Source organism: Mesoplodon densirostris, chromosome 17 (genome assembly GCF_025265405.1).
Source record: "Mesoplodon densirostris isolate mMesDen1 chromosome 17, mMesDen1 primary haplotype, whole genome shotgun sequence".
Taxonomy (NCBI): Eukaryota; Metazoa; Chordata; class Mammalia; order Artiodactyla; family Ziphiidae; genus Mesoplodon; species Mesoplodon densirostris.
Genome location: NC_082677.1, coordinates 69,521,233 through 69,539,014, shown reverse-complemented (window position 1 = coordinate 69,539,014; position 17,782 = coordinate 69,521,233). Strand labels below are relative to the sequence as shown.

The 17,782-nt window shown below is 39.1% G+C and overlaps 1 protein-coding gene across 1 annotated transcript in view; it reads left to right on the top strand.

Moving 5' to 3' along the window:
• The window catches only part of CCDC168 (coiled-coil domain containing 168), a 38,406-nt gene that overhangs the window by 19,900 nt on the left and 724 nt on the right, over positions 1–17,782 (top strand). The window contains exons 5-11 of the mRNA XM_060079783.1: positions 477–1,654; positions 4,118–7,518; positions 7,684–8,279; positions 9,443–9,592; positions 9,810–12,882; positions 13,042–15,860; positions 15,957–17,716. Of these exons, the coding sequence (XP_059935766.1) occupies positions 477–1,654; positions 4,118–7,518; positions 7,684–8,279; positions 9,443–9,592; positions 9,810–12,882; positions 13,042–15,860; positions 15,957–17,716 (12,977 nt within the window). The remainder of the gene's footprint in view (positions 1–476; positions 1,655–4,117; positions 7,519–7,683; positions 8,280–9,442; positions 9,593–9,809; positions 12,883–13,041; positions 15,861–15,956; positions 17,717–17,782) is intronic.

Here is a 17,782-nt window from a genome sequence, read left to right as displayed (position 1 = left end):
AAAATTCAGAGTTACCAGAAAATTTGCAAGTGACCTTCCCACAGTTTTCTGATTCTGTTGACCCCTTTGTTTCTAAATCTAAAAGGAAGAAAGACATATTAAAATTAGCAAGGAAGCAAAAAACAGTGAGTCGTAGGTACAGAACTATGAGAGAACAAAAGCCATCAATTTTGCATATGCTTAATGGCAGGCAGAGCAAGGCACTGCAATGCAATTTAAAAACAAAGATGAAGAATCCACAGCAAAATAAAAATATAGCAGATGCATTTTTGGATATCATTCACTTCAAGGTGCCTACTTTGCCCAACATCAAAATGAGTATTGGATTAAATGTGGGGACGGATATGCAAACGGTAACAAGACTTAGTCATGTGCAGCTAATGCAAGGGAAATCGCCAAATGGAAGAAAAATATGTTGCCCAGATTCTACCAATATGAGTAGCTTATCTAACAGTGTGAAAGATGGGGAGGAGAAGGCAGGGGAACAAGATTTACCAGCTCCAGGGACTAGCCAAGGCCTCATATTCAATATACATCAGACAAAGGATCATGACCTTGTCAAATCAGATGAGGAACTGAAACAACGAGGAAGTATAAATATTCAGGTACAACCACGAACACATTTTGCACAGATTATTTTAAGCTCTGCTTCATGCCCTACATTGGATCAGTTTCAATTTAGAAAGCTAGAGAGCTATGCTAGGTTTTCACCTCCAATGTCAGGAGAAGCAAAGATTGATGAACAAATATTTTCTTCAAGAGAATTTGGTGTTCCATCTGATGCAAACCATCAAAAGGAACAAGCTGATGGTACTGAAAAGAAAGAGACAGTGACTTTAGATTTCTGCCTCGCTTCTTTATCTATATCCAAAAGCAAGAGAAACTTCAAACAATATTCAGACATGAAAAACTTAATGAAGCCCAAATGTGGAATTTTAAAAGCAAAGAAACCATCAATTTCAAACTTGCTCAATATCAAGGGTGGTGCTATCCCAAATCATAGAAAAGAATTGGGATATAACTTAACAACCAAAATGAAAGAGGTGGATCAAGGTGAAAAAATGGCAGATGACAGGTACTCCCTCACGTCTATTATACCTGCCATTAATAAGTATAGCAAGAGAGAAAGGGAAAAATACATGTTAGGAGAAAAAAGACTCAGTTCTAAACAAGTAAAGCGAGAGATATCACCACATGAAGGCAATATTACTCCAGGTGACACCAAAGAAACCAATCTTCAAGATGAAGAGGAAGAAGAAGGTGAACAGGAGATGTTAAAGATAATTCCACAGCACAGCCAGCATTTCATCTTCTGTTCAGGCCAGAGGAAGGAGCTTGACCTTCACAAATGGGGAAACAAAGGACGTGGGAAAATTCTGTTTGTTACAGAACAAGACGTCCCACGACAAACACAGCTTCCAGATCCAACCCAGGCAGAGGAGCCAAAGAGAAGCCAGCAGACACTAAATGGCACAGTGTGGTCAGCAAGTTCAACCCTTCCCTTTCTGAAGTCAAAGGAATCACTAATTGATCAAGTTTTAATTGATACAATGAAATGTGATGTCCCAAGTAATGGGAGATGTACGAGGGACCTGTACGCTCATGGTAAAGAGGAAAAGGCAGAGTTCAAAGAAGATGTACAAGCAACTGTTCTGGGGTCTTTGGATGCCTTCACACCTGATCTATTTGAATCTAAGAGGCAGAGAAAGACGCTTACATGTAGAGCCTTAAAAAGTAAAATGAGTCCCAAATGTGTTATTATGAAGACAAGGAAGGCACCAATTTCACAGATATTTAATATCCCTGGGAATGGTTATCTAAAAGTCCTACATCCAAAAACCCTGAAATCACAGATTGTTGACCTTTTAATTCAGATAAAATACTCTGGGGTACTGGAAGATCTTACTGCAGAGAGAAAGGAAGGAGTAGCCCAAGAATTGCCAGCAGCAATTCCGCAGGTTTTGGATTTATCCACACTTGCTTTACCTGTGTCGAAAAGAAAGAGAAACAACTCAAAACTTACAGACAAGAGAAATAAAATGAGTCCCAAATGTGTAACTTTGAAGGCAAAGAAGACACCGATTTCAAAGACATTTAGCATCACAAAACGTGGTGCACCAAGCCATGGTAGGCAATTTGAATGCAACTACAAAACCATGAGGAAACAAGGTCAGTCTGTGGCAGGTGTCATCCTGAATGCCTTTTCCTCTCCCGTGGCGGTTTCACTGGACATGAAAGTGCATAACAGAAGCAAAGTAGAGATGGACATGCCGTGGAAGATGAGGTTCAGTCATGAGCTGCAACACCAAGGGCAGTGGCCATATGGAGAAAGAGCTTTATGTCCCTATTCCAGGGGCGAGAAGGGCAGGGCCTCAAATGTCAGGAAGGAAGTCAAAGACCTCGGTGGAGAAGCAGCGCCATGGAATTCCCAACACCTCACTTTCCATGCTCCTAACATGAAGGAACCTCGCTTTGTGAAATCAGATCTAAAATGTAAGTATTCAGCAAGGGAAAAAATCCCAGAATCACTTACCATAGCTCAGGAGCTGCAGCAACACACACTTTTCACACAAAGTATATTGCATTCTTGCTCTATTTTGAATTCACTTCCATTTGAGAAGCTACCAAAAAGAACAAAAACACAGAGTCCAAAGATTTTATCTCCAATGACAGGGAAATCACTTAGTGAATCTTTAATTGTTAAAGCACCCACTGATATCCTATCGGAAAGAGGCCCTACAAAGGAACTTGCTAGTTCTATTCCAGAGGAAAAAATAGGGTTACCAAAGGATTTACGAGTCAGAACCCTGCAGTCTCTTGGTATCTACATGCCAGCGTCACCTAAAATTAAAGGGTTGAGAAATGCAGCACTAATCCCTAAGTCTAGAACTGGGAAAGCCCAGATGGCATCTATTTTAAAGACAACTAATATCACTAGGTTTGGTGCCCCCAGCCATGGAAAGGAACAGGTCTACACCTTGGATGACATGGCCAAAGAAATATCTCAAAGTATGTCAAATATATTTATGAATACCTTTTTTTCACCTACACCTGTTTCACCTGCCATCAAAACACACAAAAAACTGAAAGCAAAGAAAGGCCCATTAAGAAAAAAAGTCAATATTACACAGTTAAAACAAGAGGAAAGGAAAAGAGTGTGTAAATATACCTCTAATAAATGGAGCACCTCAAGCAGCACATCAGAATCAAGATGGCAAAATGAAAAAGAAAAAAAGGGCAAGGAAGTTTTATTCAAAGCAGGTCTACAATTCCTGAATAGGACCGGAAGTAGAAAAGATCAAAATATGCTTATTACAGAGCAAGAAGCATGGCAACAAGCACTAGTTTCGGAAAATATGTTGGAGTCTATTTGTTCTCCTCTGATAATTCCATTTCAAACTGAAGAGCTGAAAAAGAATATCCTACCACAAACAGACATACTGCATAGAATAAGTGAAAAGAGTTTATGTCTAAAAAGAGGGAAAGCAATGTTTGATGGTCTTTTAATTGATGAGGGAGTGTATAGGACTACATCTGATCAGAGCCCCACAAAGAAGCTGGATGTTCCCAGTGCAGCTTCCCTACAACTTGAAGAAGAAGAGGAAGACATAAAAACTCAAAAAATAACAAAATACACAGTTGATCAAAATATCCCACCTCCCAAGTCAGGGATCTCAGTGCTTGGAGATCCATATAATGAAAGCTCTAGAAGGAAAGTGGGTGGTCGTACTGCCAAGAAACATAAAGAGTTGCCAAGAGATTTACTAACAATATCCATGATGTCTGTTTTACCTGACTCTAAAAGGCAGAAAAAGGCATTAAAATTTCCAGGAAGGAAAGATCTTATGGGTCCCAAATGTATAACAATGAAGGCAAAGAAGCCTCTTTTTTCACAGGGGCTTAATATCACTGAGGATGGTCATCTGTACTGTAGAAAGGAACAGGAAGGCCATTTAAAGTCTATGATAAAGGACATGCAACCAAATAGAAGTATAGGTGATGCGGTTTTATCTCCCACACCTGTTTCAACTGATAACAAAATAGAAATTGAAATTGATAACACACCAAAAACAGGGATGGATCGACCAAGAGTGAAAGTACACAACCATACCTATCCAGAGCTAGAGAAATCACCAAGTGATGGGGAAGCATGGGAGGCCAGTTTGACTGATACACAAAGCAGATCCAGCAACACAGGTAAAATGAATGTGCCACATAAAAAGGAAGAGGAAAATATCCCAGAAATGTTAGCAGAATCAGTTCTGCACTATAGTCAACACTTCCATTTCAGTTCCCATCATATGAAAAATCTTGGCCCTTGCAAACCAAAATCTAAACTGAATAGTTCAGAAGGCAGAAGGACTTGGAATTTGTCTTGCACCATGCAAAATATGAGGCAAGAAGAACACATTAGAGAAACTATTTTAGAGCATGTTTCTAGAAATGTGATGAATTTTATTCGAGTACAAATATTGAAGAAAAGTTTTCATACTCAAGAGAGAATACAACATATGGTAGGTCTAAAGACCCCATTTCCAAAAGCTAGAAAATCAGAGACTGGTTCCATACAATGTGATGGTCTCTGGGATGGAAATCTGAGGAGGAAATGGGATCGTCCTATTTCTAAGGAAAAGACATGGAATCAAAGTGACCTAGTAAGAACTGTCTTAAAGCCTTTAGATTTCTCCAGCCTTGATTCATCTGAACCCCAAAGCCAGAGTTACACATTAGAGGTTGCAGACAAGAAAAATACAATGAGTCCCAAGCAGGTAATTCTGGAGGCAGAGAAACCATCAATTTTACAGGTGCTTAATAGCACAAGTTGTCTTACAGGAATCCATAGAAAAAAACCCCACAAAGTTAAGTACAAGATAAGAGAGAGGCAATGGAATGAAAGTGTGAGAGAGACATTACTCCTCACCACTGAGGGAGCTAAGATTCCAACGCCCAAGTTAGTGATTGCTCAATTCTCATTCGATACAGCAGCGAGGGATACTCTGTGTAATGACAGAACATGTCACAAAAATCTGGGTGGTCTTATTACAGAGAAAAAGGCAGAGTCGGAGGAAAACTTAGCCACAGCTGTCTTGGGGCCTTTAGATTTATTCACGCCTGTTTTATCTGACTCTGAAAGCCAGATAAACACAGTACAAGAGAAAGTCATACTGAATCCCATATGTTTAGCTCTGAAGAAAAAGAAGCCACTCATTTCACAGATACTTAAAGCCAATAGGCAGTTTGCCACAAAGCAGAGGACAAAACTTAGAACCAATTTAAAAACCAAAATGAAAGAGATTTGGCAAGGTAAAAATGTGGCTGTTATATTTACAAATGCCATTTACTTCACATTGGATACCTCTGACATTAAAAGGCAAAGCAGATTCAAAACAGAGATAGACAGGGTATCAAGGTTTAGTCCTGTACAACCAACACACATGGAGTTGCCAGTTGAAAGCCAAGTGATTTTACAATCAGTTAATGCTGCAGGTCATGCTGCTTTAAGCATTAATAAGGAACAGCAACAGGAACAGGAGGTGGGCATAGAGAGAGAGAAAACTGTGTTAAATGCAGACCTAAAATCTACAGATGCTTCTATGTCTATTCCACCACACATAAAAATGGAGCAGTCACCTAGTACCTGGGGTAACTATGAAGAATCTTCTGAAAAGAGAAATGCCCTGAACAAAGCAAAAGTTACAGAGGAAGAAGAGTATGAAGAACAGGTTTTGTTTGGAACACCTCCACAAAATACCCAGCCATTTGAGTTTCTACAAACGAGACAGCAAGAACCCTGTATCTCAGGAACCATCCAGAATTCTGCTTATGCTTACAATCCTAAATATCCTAAAATCATAAAACATAAAGCAAATGCAAAAGCAGCAGGTGTGAAAAACACCAAGCATACTGAACAGGTAAAATCGAAGGCAAAGAAACCACTTGTTTCCCTGATGTATAACACAACAGGGTATGGAACCCAAAGCAACGAAAAGGAAACGAGGTGTAACATCAAGAAACAGAAGCCGGGGTTCCAGCAAGGTAAAGCTGAGGTAGAGTTCATTCTGAAAACTATTTTTGACTCTGGGTCTATTCCACCTCAAATTCAAGCGTTGATGGAAGCAGAAATGGAGAAAGGCAAGGCACAAAGGCTGATACACATTCCTCCAGAGCCAAAGCTGGAGAAAGCACTAAACAGAAGACAAATAGCATTTTCACAGTCCATTGCTAAGAGTGCTAAATCAAGAAATATTAAAACACTGAAACAATATATTAGAGAGCAAGAAGAAAAGTACCAAATTGCTTCACCAGACGTTCTCCCACAATGTAAATGCCAATTCGTGATGAGCCAGCCACTGAAGAAAGAGCCTGACGATGTCAAATTCACAGTAGATTTGAAAAGAGAAGTATATCCTGATCGACATTCACAAAAGAGGGAAACCAACTGCACTATGTTTGACATCTCAAGAATTAGATTACACACAAAACACAAATTCCTTATCACACCAGGAGTAAAGGAGGGAGATGGAGACATGACCCAACATCCATTTCCAACTCCACAGTGGAGAGAAGTATCCAAGAAAACGGACATTTCCTTAAGTTCAAAAGGACAGAATATGTTTCTTCCAGAGTTGGATGCTTCTCAACAGAAAACTTGCAAGGAGCAGAAACTGCTGAAACAAGGAAGTATTTCAAGGACACACCTGGAGCATACTTTGTATCCCATTATGGAAACTCCTCATTTGGAAAATACAGTAAAGGTCTCTGAGGAAGGTACGTACATTGACAGAAAAAATATTTCACATCTATTGGGAAGAGAAGGATTAAGAGAAACTGATATCTTACAGGGTTCAAAAGGACAGACATTTCTTTGTACAAATGTAGAGGTCCAGCGATATATGTCTGCAGTGCAGAAAGGAGAAATGAAACCAGATCACGCTCCTGAACGGATTCTGGATTCATTATCTTGTCCCAGTGAGGAGCCTCTTCATGTAAAAGGGGTAAGAAATGCAACAGGGAAAGAAAATGTTAACATCCCTATCGTTTCAAATGTAAATCCACGGAGAAAAGAGAAACCAAAGTTAATGGATATTCTGTCAAAATCAAATGAACAGAAAATAAAGTTTTCCAAAAAACGGAGGGAAAAGCAACGAAATAGTTCTAACCAGAAGAAGGAGCATCTTCTGGAATCAGTTTCCTCTTGCATATTGCATCAACTCCATATTGGAAAGCGAAAGAAAGAAGTCTCAGCCAAAGGAATCAGTCCAACAGTTTTGAGCCCAGTGGTAGAGAAAGCATCAAACAAAGCAGATATTCCAGTGGATCAACCTCCATGCTCAGAAGGAATTAATTTGCATATTGGAGGAAGAAAAGAACATCAACAAGAAAATACATGCAACGCTCTTGCAACATCTGTTTCTCATTCTTTGATTAATATACTTCAGATTAAATTGCTAAGGGTAACAAAAGCATTAAAGGAAGTCGATAGTCCAACGTACCACACTTCAAATACAGAAGGAATTGGCTTGCCTATTGCAGGAAGAGAAGAGCAACCAGACTGTATACAACATATTTGTCCAAATCTTGCTTCTGACTCTTCGAGAGATATATTTCAAAGTAAGATGCTGTGTGAAAAGAAGGCATTGGAAGAAGTAGTTAGCACAGTGGATTACACTCCAAGTGCAGAAGGAATTGGTTTGCTTATTACAGGAAAGGGAGAGCAGCAAGAGAAATGTACTTATGAGGCTCTTCGAAAGTCTGCATCTCACCCCCAAGCAGGTCTACGTCAAACTGATACCCCAGTGCAAGAAGTAAAACTAGATGGCATGAATAGGATGAACTGTGAATATTCACCTCCACACGCTAAGGAAGCATTGAAAGGAATGGGTGTTATTGTTGGATATATTCAAAGAAGTGAAGAAAGACAAAACTTACCCAGTATAGAACAAAGCCAGCAGCACTTGCTGACTCCCTCTGAGAATCTTCTGGAGCATACGTCTTACCCTCAAAATGATCCCTGGCTGCTGCCACATTTAACACCTCCAACAAAGGAAGCATTATCAGAAGTAGGTAGTGTGTCAAGCAGGACAAAAGGGTTAGACTTGATTTCTAAAGATCAACTAAATTCCGGATGTGAGTATGGCCTGGAATGGACTGTACCCTCGATTCCTCCAAGGCAAACAACAAAACAAAATACAAGGCTGCATTTAGAATCATTCACTAAAACTGTAAAATACCAGAATGTCTCATTGCCGAAAGGAGAGAAATCACTGGATGGGGCGCAGGTAATTGATTCAATATCAAATGTTAGCTCCCCCAAGCTAAGAGTTAGAAAGAATGTGCAATTACATAAAGCATATAAAAAAATGTGCAAAAAGAGGTGTGTTTACCTGGATTATTTTCACATTCTCTTTCTATCCATATGCCTCTTTTGCCTGAAAATAAAAGACAGAAGAATGACTTAAAGCAAGTAGTTAAGAAAGGCATAATACACCCCCAAAGAACTTTGGAGAAATTGGTATTTTCAAATATATTTAATACCACTGATGGTGGTAGCCCAGGCAATAGAACAGAACTGCAGTGGACCATAAAAGAGAAAATGGTAAATATAAAACATAGAAAGGTCAAACCCGATTTGATTTTGACAAATATACATGAGTTCATCCCTTCTTTACCTTACCTCAAATTGAATAAAAAGACAATTGATGAGATTATCTCAAATAATGTAAAAAGAATAAAACAAGCTGTATCACAGAAAAAGGAGAAGGAAAGAAGAAAAGTCAATATGAAAGGAATAATGGATCCCAACGTTATCTTGAAAGCAAAGAAATCATCACTGTCACGTATACTCAATGAAAAGGAATTGCCAGGGCTGTTGAACTTTATAAAACAAGAGAGCAATGTGCAGACAGGTAAAGGTAAATCAGGTGTGAAACTGACAAACCTGTTTACTTCCTTACCATCTCTATCACATCCTAATTTGAATTCAAGAAGAAAAGGAGAAAGAGATAAGTCAGGAACACCATGGAACTGCCTTCCACCACTAAACCTCCAGGCATCATCAAATATCAGGAAAACATCATTTGCAGAGTCAATTAATAGAGACAGTTTAAGCAACATAATAGAATCAAAACAATGTTTGCCCCAGAAAAAGAAGGAAGATGAAGACAATATAGTATACATGAAAGATATAAGGGGCTGCAAATGTGCCCCTTTTAAAAGAAAGAAAAAACTTTTTACACATACACTGCATGGAAACGAACCACAGTGGAACAATAAAGAACAAGAGAAAATGATGCAGGAAGATAAGAGTGATCTAGTTGTAGTTCAGAATAAGCCCTGTGTTTCCATTCTGTCTTCACCTCACCTGGAATGGGGTCCTGCAGTGAAAGAAGAGGCATACATGCAAAGAGTGTCAGGGTTCTCCCTTCCACCATTGACCCTCCAGGGATTGTCAGATGCAGTGATAATATGTGGGGAGCCAACTGATGATATTTTAAGCAGCATAGAAAGATCAAAATGTATGTCACAGGAGAATGAAGATAAAGTGGAAATGGCTTTGGAAGAGATAAGGAATCCCAAAAGAATAGCTTTGGAGGTGAACCAGTCTCCAATTGCATGGGAATTACAGTTGAACATCAAAAAAAAAAAAAGAGGAAAAGATGCAGGAAGATAAAGATGAACGAGTTGGGATTCAGAGAAAATCTTGTGTTTCCATCTCTTCTCTGCCTTACTGTGAAGTGGACACAAGAAGGAAAGGAGAAGCAATCATGCTAAGAAAAACAAGATCCTCTTTTCTACAACCAAAACTCCAGGATTCATCAGATACAGGAAACATAGCACACAAAAAGTCTGTTTATGGTGATAACTCAAACAGTGTAAAAAAAGCCAAAGAACATATAATGCAGGAAGAAGAGGGAAGAGTAAAAATGGCAAAACTCCTACCTTTGGAGAAAAAGAAATCACCAAGTTCACAGGAAATCCAGTTGGACATCAAAGAACAAAAGAAAAAGATACAAAGAATTCAGGGTGAACCAAGTGTGATTTTGACATGTACTTCCATACCTGCTACTTCTTTTAAATTGGATACAAGAATAAAAGAGGAAGACTACAGATCTGAAGTAACAAGTTACTCTCTTCCAGAACCATCACACCAGAAATCATCAGATGTAGTGAAAAAAGAAAATAAAGAGTTCATCAAGGGTGATATCACAAGTGATGTACAAGCAGCAAACGAATATATGCCCCAGAAGGGAGAGGATAGAGGAAAAATAGTAAATACGAAATATATAATGTACTCCAAAGAGACAACTTCCAAGGCAAAGGTATTACGACATGTACCCAATACCCCTGGCAGGTCTAGCCCCCAAATTAGAGAAGTACAGACAAACAGAAGAGAAGACTTGGGACATGTACAGGAAAGAAGAAGTGAACTAGATGAGGTTCTGAAAGAACCTTGTCTACCTCAATTTACATTAAGCAAAGTTATAGAAGGCAAGAAAGAGAAGCAAGGAGTAATAAAACCTGGTATTCCATTCTCATGGCACAGGGAATCATCAAATGCAGAGAAATTAAAATACACACTGTCACCTGTGAATGATATCTCAAGTGATTTGAAAAGAACAAAATACATGACACAGAAAGAAGAGGATAAAGCAAATATTTTTGTGAGAGACCTAATGCATCCCAAGTGCTTAGCTTTGAAGGCAAAGAAATCACCCCTTTTCCATATACTCAAAGCAAAGAAACTGCAAGGGAACATCAAAGAGCAAGTGAAAAGGGGGCAGGAAGGTAGAAGGGACACAGTCATGCTTCTGAGCAAAATTTGTTCTTTTGTCACTTCTTCAGTTCATCTTAAATTTGACACAGCAACAGAAGAAGAAGGTGTTCCAGGAATCATAAGGAATTATGTGCCACCCCCTGAGCTCCAAGATTCATTGCCTTCAGTGCAGATAGCACCTCCAAAGTCAACTGATAGCCACAGAAACAAAGAAAAACAACATCCACCACCGAAAGAAAAGGACAGAGTACAAACAGCAGCCATGAGTGGCTCAGTGTGCACTAGTGGCACGGATTTCAAGGCAAAGACATCATCCCCTCCTCATGTGTTCACTGTTGCTGAGCACGGTGCTCTGAGTAGGAGAAAGGAACCATGGCCGAGCATTGAGGAGAGAGTAGAACAGGGGCAGGGAAGAACAGAAGACCTTGATGTGGCTCCAACAAAAACTCCTCCTTCCTCGCCTTCTCCATCTCACCATAGATTGGATGCAGGAACCAAAGGAGACGAAGACTTGCCTGCAGTTGCAGGATTCTCTCCTTCACCATTTCAGCTCCCTGAGTCATCAGGTGCAGGGAAAGCCAGATATCCAGATTCCAGTCAAGGTATTAGCTCATGTAATGGAATAATAAAAACTAACGGACATATGCCATATAGAGAGACAGAGGTCAGAGTAAAAACAAAAGACAAGAAAGATAGAATATACCCCAAAATAATAACTTTGGAAGCCCATACATCCCCACTTACACATCTACTCAGTAGAAACAGACTACCTTTGAATGTCAAAGGGCAAGGGAAGGAAGTTCAGGACAGCAAAGGTGAGCCAGAAATGGTTCTGAGGGACACTCGTGCCTCCTTACTTTCTCCATCTTACCTGAAATGGGACACTAGCAGGAATGAAAAGGAACACACAGAAAGAATAATACAATCCTGTTTTTCACCACTGAAGATTTATGATCCATTTAATCCAAGCAAGAAAGCAGATGCTAAGTCATTTGATGGTTATTTGTTAAATGACAAAGATAGACTCAAAACAGGTATTGAAGACAAAGTGCTCCCAAGTGAAAAAGCAGATACTAGGTCATGTGATGGTTATATGTTAAAAGAGGAAGTTAGACTCAAAACAGATACTCAAGACAAAGTGTTCCTGATACCTATGCATCAGAACGCAAAGGAATTACCACTTTCACATATACGTGATACCAAAGAATTGAAGTGGAAAATTAAAAAGCAAAGGAGAAAGGTACAGCGAGAGGACAGTGAACTAGTCACAGAATTGAAAAACACTTATACTTCTTTACTGGCTCAACCATATCTTAAATCTGATACAACAGAAGGAAAGGGGGGGTACATGATAAGAATTACAAAATTGCCTCTCCCACAAGCACAGTCCAAGGAATCATCAGAATATGCTGAAACCAATGAGGGACAACTTACAAAAGATGTAAAAAAATTAAAAGAACACATGCTACACAAAGAAGAGAAGGAGAGAGAGAAATATGTGGATATGAATAGTAGAGTGGACCACAATAATATGGATTTGGAAGCAAAGGAATCACCTATTTTACTTACATACAATCTAAGGGACCTTCAGTGGAAAACTAAAGGGCAAGAAGGGAAGGTTCAGGAAGATAAACGGGAGCCAGGTGATGCAACACTGACTGAGACTTGCACTTCTAAGTCTTCTCCTCTTCACCTTGACAGAAACACCAGCATCACAGAAGAGGGCATGCCAATATTATCAGGACCCTCTTTTCCCCCAGTAAACTTCCAGAAATCATCAGGTCCTGAGGAAGTGGTACATGCAGAGCCAATGGCTAGTGATACTGTCATCAGTCCCCCAAAAGAAAAACAACATTTGCCCCAGAACAAAGAAGAGGATGGAGTAGAAAGAGGAAACCTCATGTCCCCAAAACATCATGAAAAGGAGATGCAGGAAGGTAAAGATGGACCAGGTATGGTTCTGACCAAATCTTCTACTTCATCACCATCTCTCCCTGCCCTCAAATTGGATAAAGAAGTACAAGTCAATAATGAAATGCTAACACTTAAAAGGTCTGTTTTGCTGAGAATATCACATGCAGGGGAAATAGTACATACAGATTCAATCAGTGTTGATACCACGAAAGTTGGTCAAAACCTGAAGAAATGTTCTACTTCATCACCATCTCTCCCTGCCCTCAAAATAGATAAAGAAATACAAGTCAACAATGAAATGCTAGCACTTAAAAGGTCTGTTTTGCCCAGAATGTCAAATTCAGGGCAAATAGTACATACATATTCAATTAGTGGTGATACCCTGAAAGATGTTCAAAACGAGAAACAACCTATGCCTGAGAAAGAAGAGAGGGAAAGAGAAAAAACGGTAGATAGGAGAGGTGCGATGGACACCAAAGATATAACTTTGAAGTCCAAGAAGTCACCTTCTTCATATATGCTCCACAGAACAGAATTACATCTGAACATTGGGGGGATAGAGCAAAAGAAACAGGAAAGTCAAGGTCAAGGTAAACCACCCAGTACAGGGGTAAGAAACATTTATGATTCCAAACCTCCAGCTAAGCTGGAATTGGATAAAGGTACACAAGTAGATGAAGGAAGGCTTGGAATTAAAAAACCCTCTCTACTTTCACAAATGCTTTCAGCATTATCAGATGCAAAGAAGAGACCAGATACAAAGGGAATTGGTAGTGACGTAATAAAAAGAAAACAACATATGTCAGAGAAAGGAAAAAAGTATGATGTGAAAAAAGTAGATAGGCTCAGGACACATCACAAAGAGGCAACGATTTCACCAATACCACATGTCCTTAGTACAAAGGAATTTGTGTTGAATGTTATTAAAGGGCCAGGGGAAAAAGTGCACAAAGGTAAAGATGAACCATGTATGGTTCTGACAAGAACTTTTCTTTCCATCCCATCAGCACCTCTTTTTCTAGAGTCAGGGAGCAAAATAGACAAAGACGCACCAGGAATCATGGGATCCTCTCGTCCACAGAAGAATCTCCAGGAATCATCAGATACCCAGAAAACAGCAATTAGAGAGTCAGCTGCTGGTGAGAGTGAAATTGTTAAAAATGCAGAACACTCGGTGCCAGAAGAGGCCATGCAAGAGTGGACCTCAAACTTCATGATCAGTGTACAGCGAAGGAAGGAACCTCCACGAGTCAAATCTGAAGGAGATTTGAGTCAGTTACTTTTAAATTCACAGCATGAGGACTTTTATTTCACAGGATTTGGTACCATTACAAGTGGGAAAAGGCTGGAATGTTTCTTTTCAGGGCCAGAGGCTCAGCGAGAAAAATACAAACCAGAAACTTTTACTATGGTTCTTTCCTTCCCCACGATGGATCTAACTAAAATCGAAAATCTGAAGAAAGAAATGGAAATAATGAATAACTTAAACCATAAAATAAGTCCTCAGGTTTTAGTTTCACTTTTAAGGAAACTATCCAAGGACATATATGCCACACTTGGCTCCCCTGTCAGTTCAGAAGGATTTTCTGCTTCAGAGCAAGGTGCCTACCAACAAGAAACTTTATCAAAAGCACCTCCAGGATCTGCAGAGTCATGTAAATTTGATAGGCCAGAGGAAGACAGACGAAATAATGAAAAAATAAGTGAAATGTCCTCTCCCAAAGTGTTAGCACCACGGACAAAGGAATCACTTGAGAAAATGAATATCACAGAGTCAAATGACCCCCAAAATATAGAAAAAGAAGTTGTCATGAAAAAGCAAGTTTTGGTGCAGTCTGGGAGTGGACAGAAGACCAGGGTGGATTCTAGCCTTTCTCTGAAGATTCCACTTCAAAATGTAAAGCAGAAGACACCACTGGAAATAGATATGCACAAGCAAACTACAGTGTACCCCGGAATACAAATACTACCAGGAATACACATGGATATTACAGAGTTTGATGCCCAAAGAGGGAACAGGGAGCAGACATTGCTTGTTCCAGAACAAGAGGAACACAGTCTAGAGTCACTTCAGAAGTCTATTTCCTCCTGTTGGACTTTTGCACTTCAATCTGGAGATCTGGAGGAAAAAAACGAAACTGACACAAGCTCTACTAGAAATCTGGTGCAAAAAAGGTTACAAAAAAAGATATTAAAAATAGACACAAATATAGCTGTCCATCTGGAAGAGGACAAAATAGAAATGCACAAACCCACCATTGTTAATCTGGAGAAGAAGACAATAAAAATGGACACAAGCAATACAGTAAACCTGAACACTGCATCTATAAAGGCAGAGAAACCTCAAATTAAGACTCAGGTAATCACTCATATGGCAAACAGCTGCCTAATCAAGCAAAAACATAAAAAGGAACGAGAAGTTTCTGGTGCAAAACAAAACATCCAGCTACAAAAAATGTTTCAAAAATATGTTCTCAATTCATTTTACGCCGATACTCCTCTTTCTCCCAAATTTGGAGGCCAGAAAGGCAGATTAACAATAGCAGACTTGAAAAGAGAATTGAGCCCCAAATATTTAAATATGAAAACTCCAAAGCATCCAGTTCTACAGATTCTAGGCAATACGGGACATGGTACTCCAAGCAATCGAAAGAAATTAGAGTATAACTTTAACAAACCAAAGAAAAGAGCTTTGTGGAGAGAAGATGCCTCAGGAATACTTGTCAGAAGTCTTCCTATTTCCATGATGAGTCTGTCTCAGACTAAAGAAACAGTAAAATCTGAGACAAACCTAGAAAGAGCAAAGAGAACCCATCTTTCAAAATTCCAGAAGAAATCACCAAATGCTAGTGAAACTGTGAAGAGGGGCAGCTCAAGCACTGTAAAAGAAGGGGACCAGAATTTTACAAAGACAGTTCCACAGGATTCCCAGCCTTTCATGGTGGATGAACAACAAATGCACAAACTTCCTAGTGTCAAATCAGAAGCAAACCTTAGCCGTGAAATATATAAAATTTTAGCTCCACAAACAAAAGAAAGTGTTGTTCCAGGTGATGATATCTCAAGGGTCGTAAAAGAACCTGACTTGCTTATGATCAAGCAAGAGAAGGCACCAAAACCCATTCAGACACCTACAGAGTGTCCATTCATGTCTGAAGCTCCAAAGGAAAATGTGGAAACTCACATAAAAATTACCCTAAATATGAATAGTTTTCCTCCATGGGTAGAAGAATCACAAGATGAGACTCAACTATTTGATACCATGGAGTGTGCCTCGCCACCCAAGCATAGGGATCAGAGTGGACCTGTGCAGGACACAGCCATACAAAAGGTCCAGCAACAAAAAACTTCTCCAGGAACTGTGCTCGTACCACACCAAGTTAAAAGTAATGAAATAAAAATAGTGGCAGATAGTCCAAGTACAGAAAATATACTTCCTCTTTATGAAGCAATTAAAAATGTCATTGAATCCCAGGTAAAAAATATGATTCGAGACAAATTTTTTCCTAATATACTGGAAAAAGTAAAAGACAATAAGACTGATGATTGGAAGTCACGACATTTGGCAGGGGGTCCAGATGCAACATCCATGACAATACATCCCAAATTGCAGCCAAAACCTATTTTAGAAAAATTTACTTGCAAAGAAAAATTCAAGCCCACTAATCATTTAGAGTCAAAAACACCTGAAATAAAACTGAATTTGATACCAGAGGTGGTAAAACAACCCTTCCAAAAGTTCAACTTTTATCAAAAACTGGCTATTTCAAAACGTAACAGTTGGAAGCTCTATCCAAAACATAAAAAAATGTTCTTTTTGTCTCTGAGAGGGATTGATACCATAGAATTTAACCTAAAGCACAAATACCAAAAAGACTCACCTCCTGTCAGCTGTATGAAGTCACTGATTGTTAATGTTTCAAGGGGCAGTGAAAAGATCATTACAAAGTTAAAGAGTATGAAAGAGCTAGAAATTGGAACATCTCCTTTGACTTCTGCTAGAGAGATGACATTGCCTCATATTCTCCAAAACTATTCAGTAGGAGAAAAAAACAAACTTCTCATACACTTTTCTATGAAAACACTGGAGATTCAAATGAAAGCCTTTCCCAGAATTGTAAGAGAATCTTACACAATGGCCAGGGCTCAGGATGGAAAGAAACCTTTATCTAAATGTATTCATTCTGGTGTCAAAGTACCAAAACGAAAAAACAGCGTTTTGTTACCTTTTGAGGAAAACTCTCTTCATCAAATAGATCTTGATTTACAACACAAATACCTTCGTTTTCTCCTGGGCTCTCCAGTCAAAAGTACGTTCCCTAAGCCAAAGGCACTTCCCAAACATATTCTTAAATTACAGACAGTTGCAATACATAAAAAACTAGACAATAGTGGAGAAAGTGGTGGTCTTTCCATTGATACAAGACCGTTAGAAGAACATATCTCTTTCAAAAAGCAAAGTTTCCATGAAAACTCATCATTAGTCAGAAATTTCTTGGAGCCCACTCAGGTGTGTGCCTCTGACCCTGATCAACACAACACAGTGCAGAAAGATACCATGGCTCTTTCAAAGTTAAAATCTCATGTGACTCCAGAAGAAGATAAACGATGTCATGTATGGTTTCAAGAAACAAATACATGTGAATCTGTTGATTTAAAGACTCAGGAAAAGACTCAGGATTTAGTTGATTCCCATTCAATAAAGAATTTTGAAGATTTTACTGATAGTCAGACAAATATTGAGAGTTCAGATAACTTGGAGGAATGCTCAGCTCTTGATGTACATGAGAGTGAAGAATGTGTTTTTTTAGATGCCAACCCTTATTTAAGTTGGAAATCACAGAATATTCTGTTTGAATTACAGAAAGACATGCCTGTGGAAAATCTCTACAAGAAGAAAAAAATCAAAACTGATTTGAAACCACTTTACAGTGAAGATTCAGGTTCCCATCATATTAGGGGCTGTCAAAAACATTCCTCATTTGTGACACCACCTTCTTACAAATCCCACAAAAGCAGGAAACATAGGTCATCCTCCAAAATGACACCAACTTCTTATGAATCTCACAAAAGCAGGAAACATAGGTCATCCTC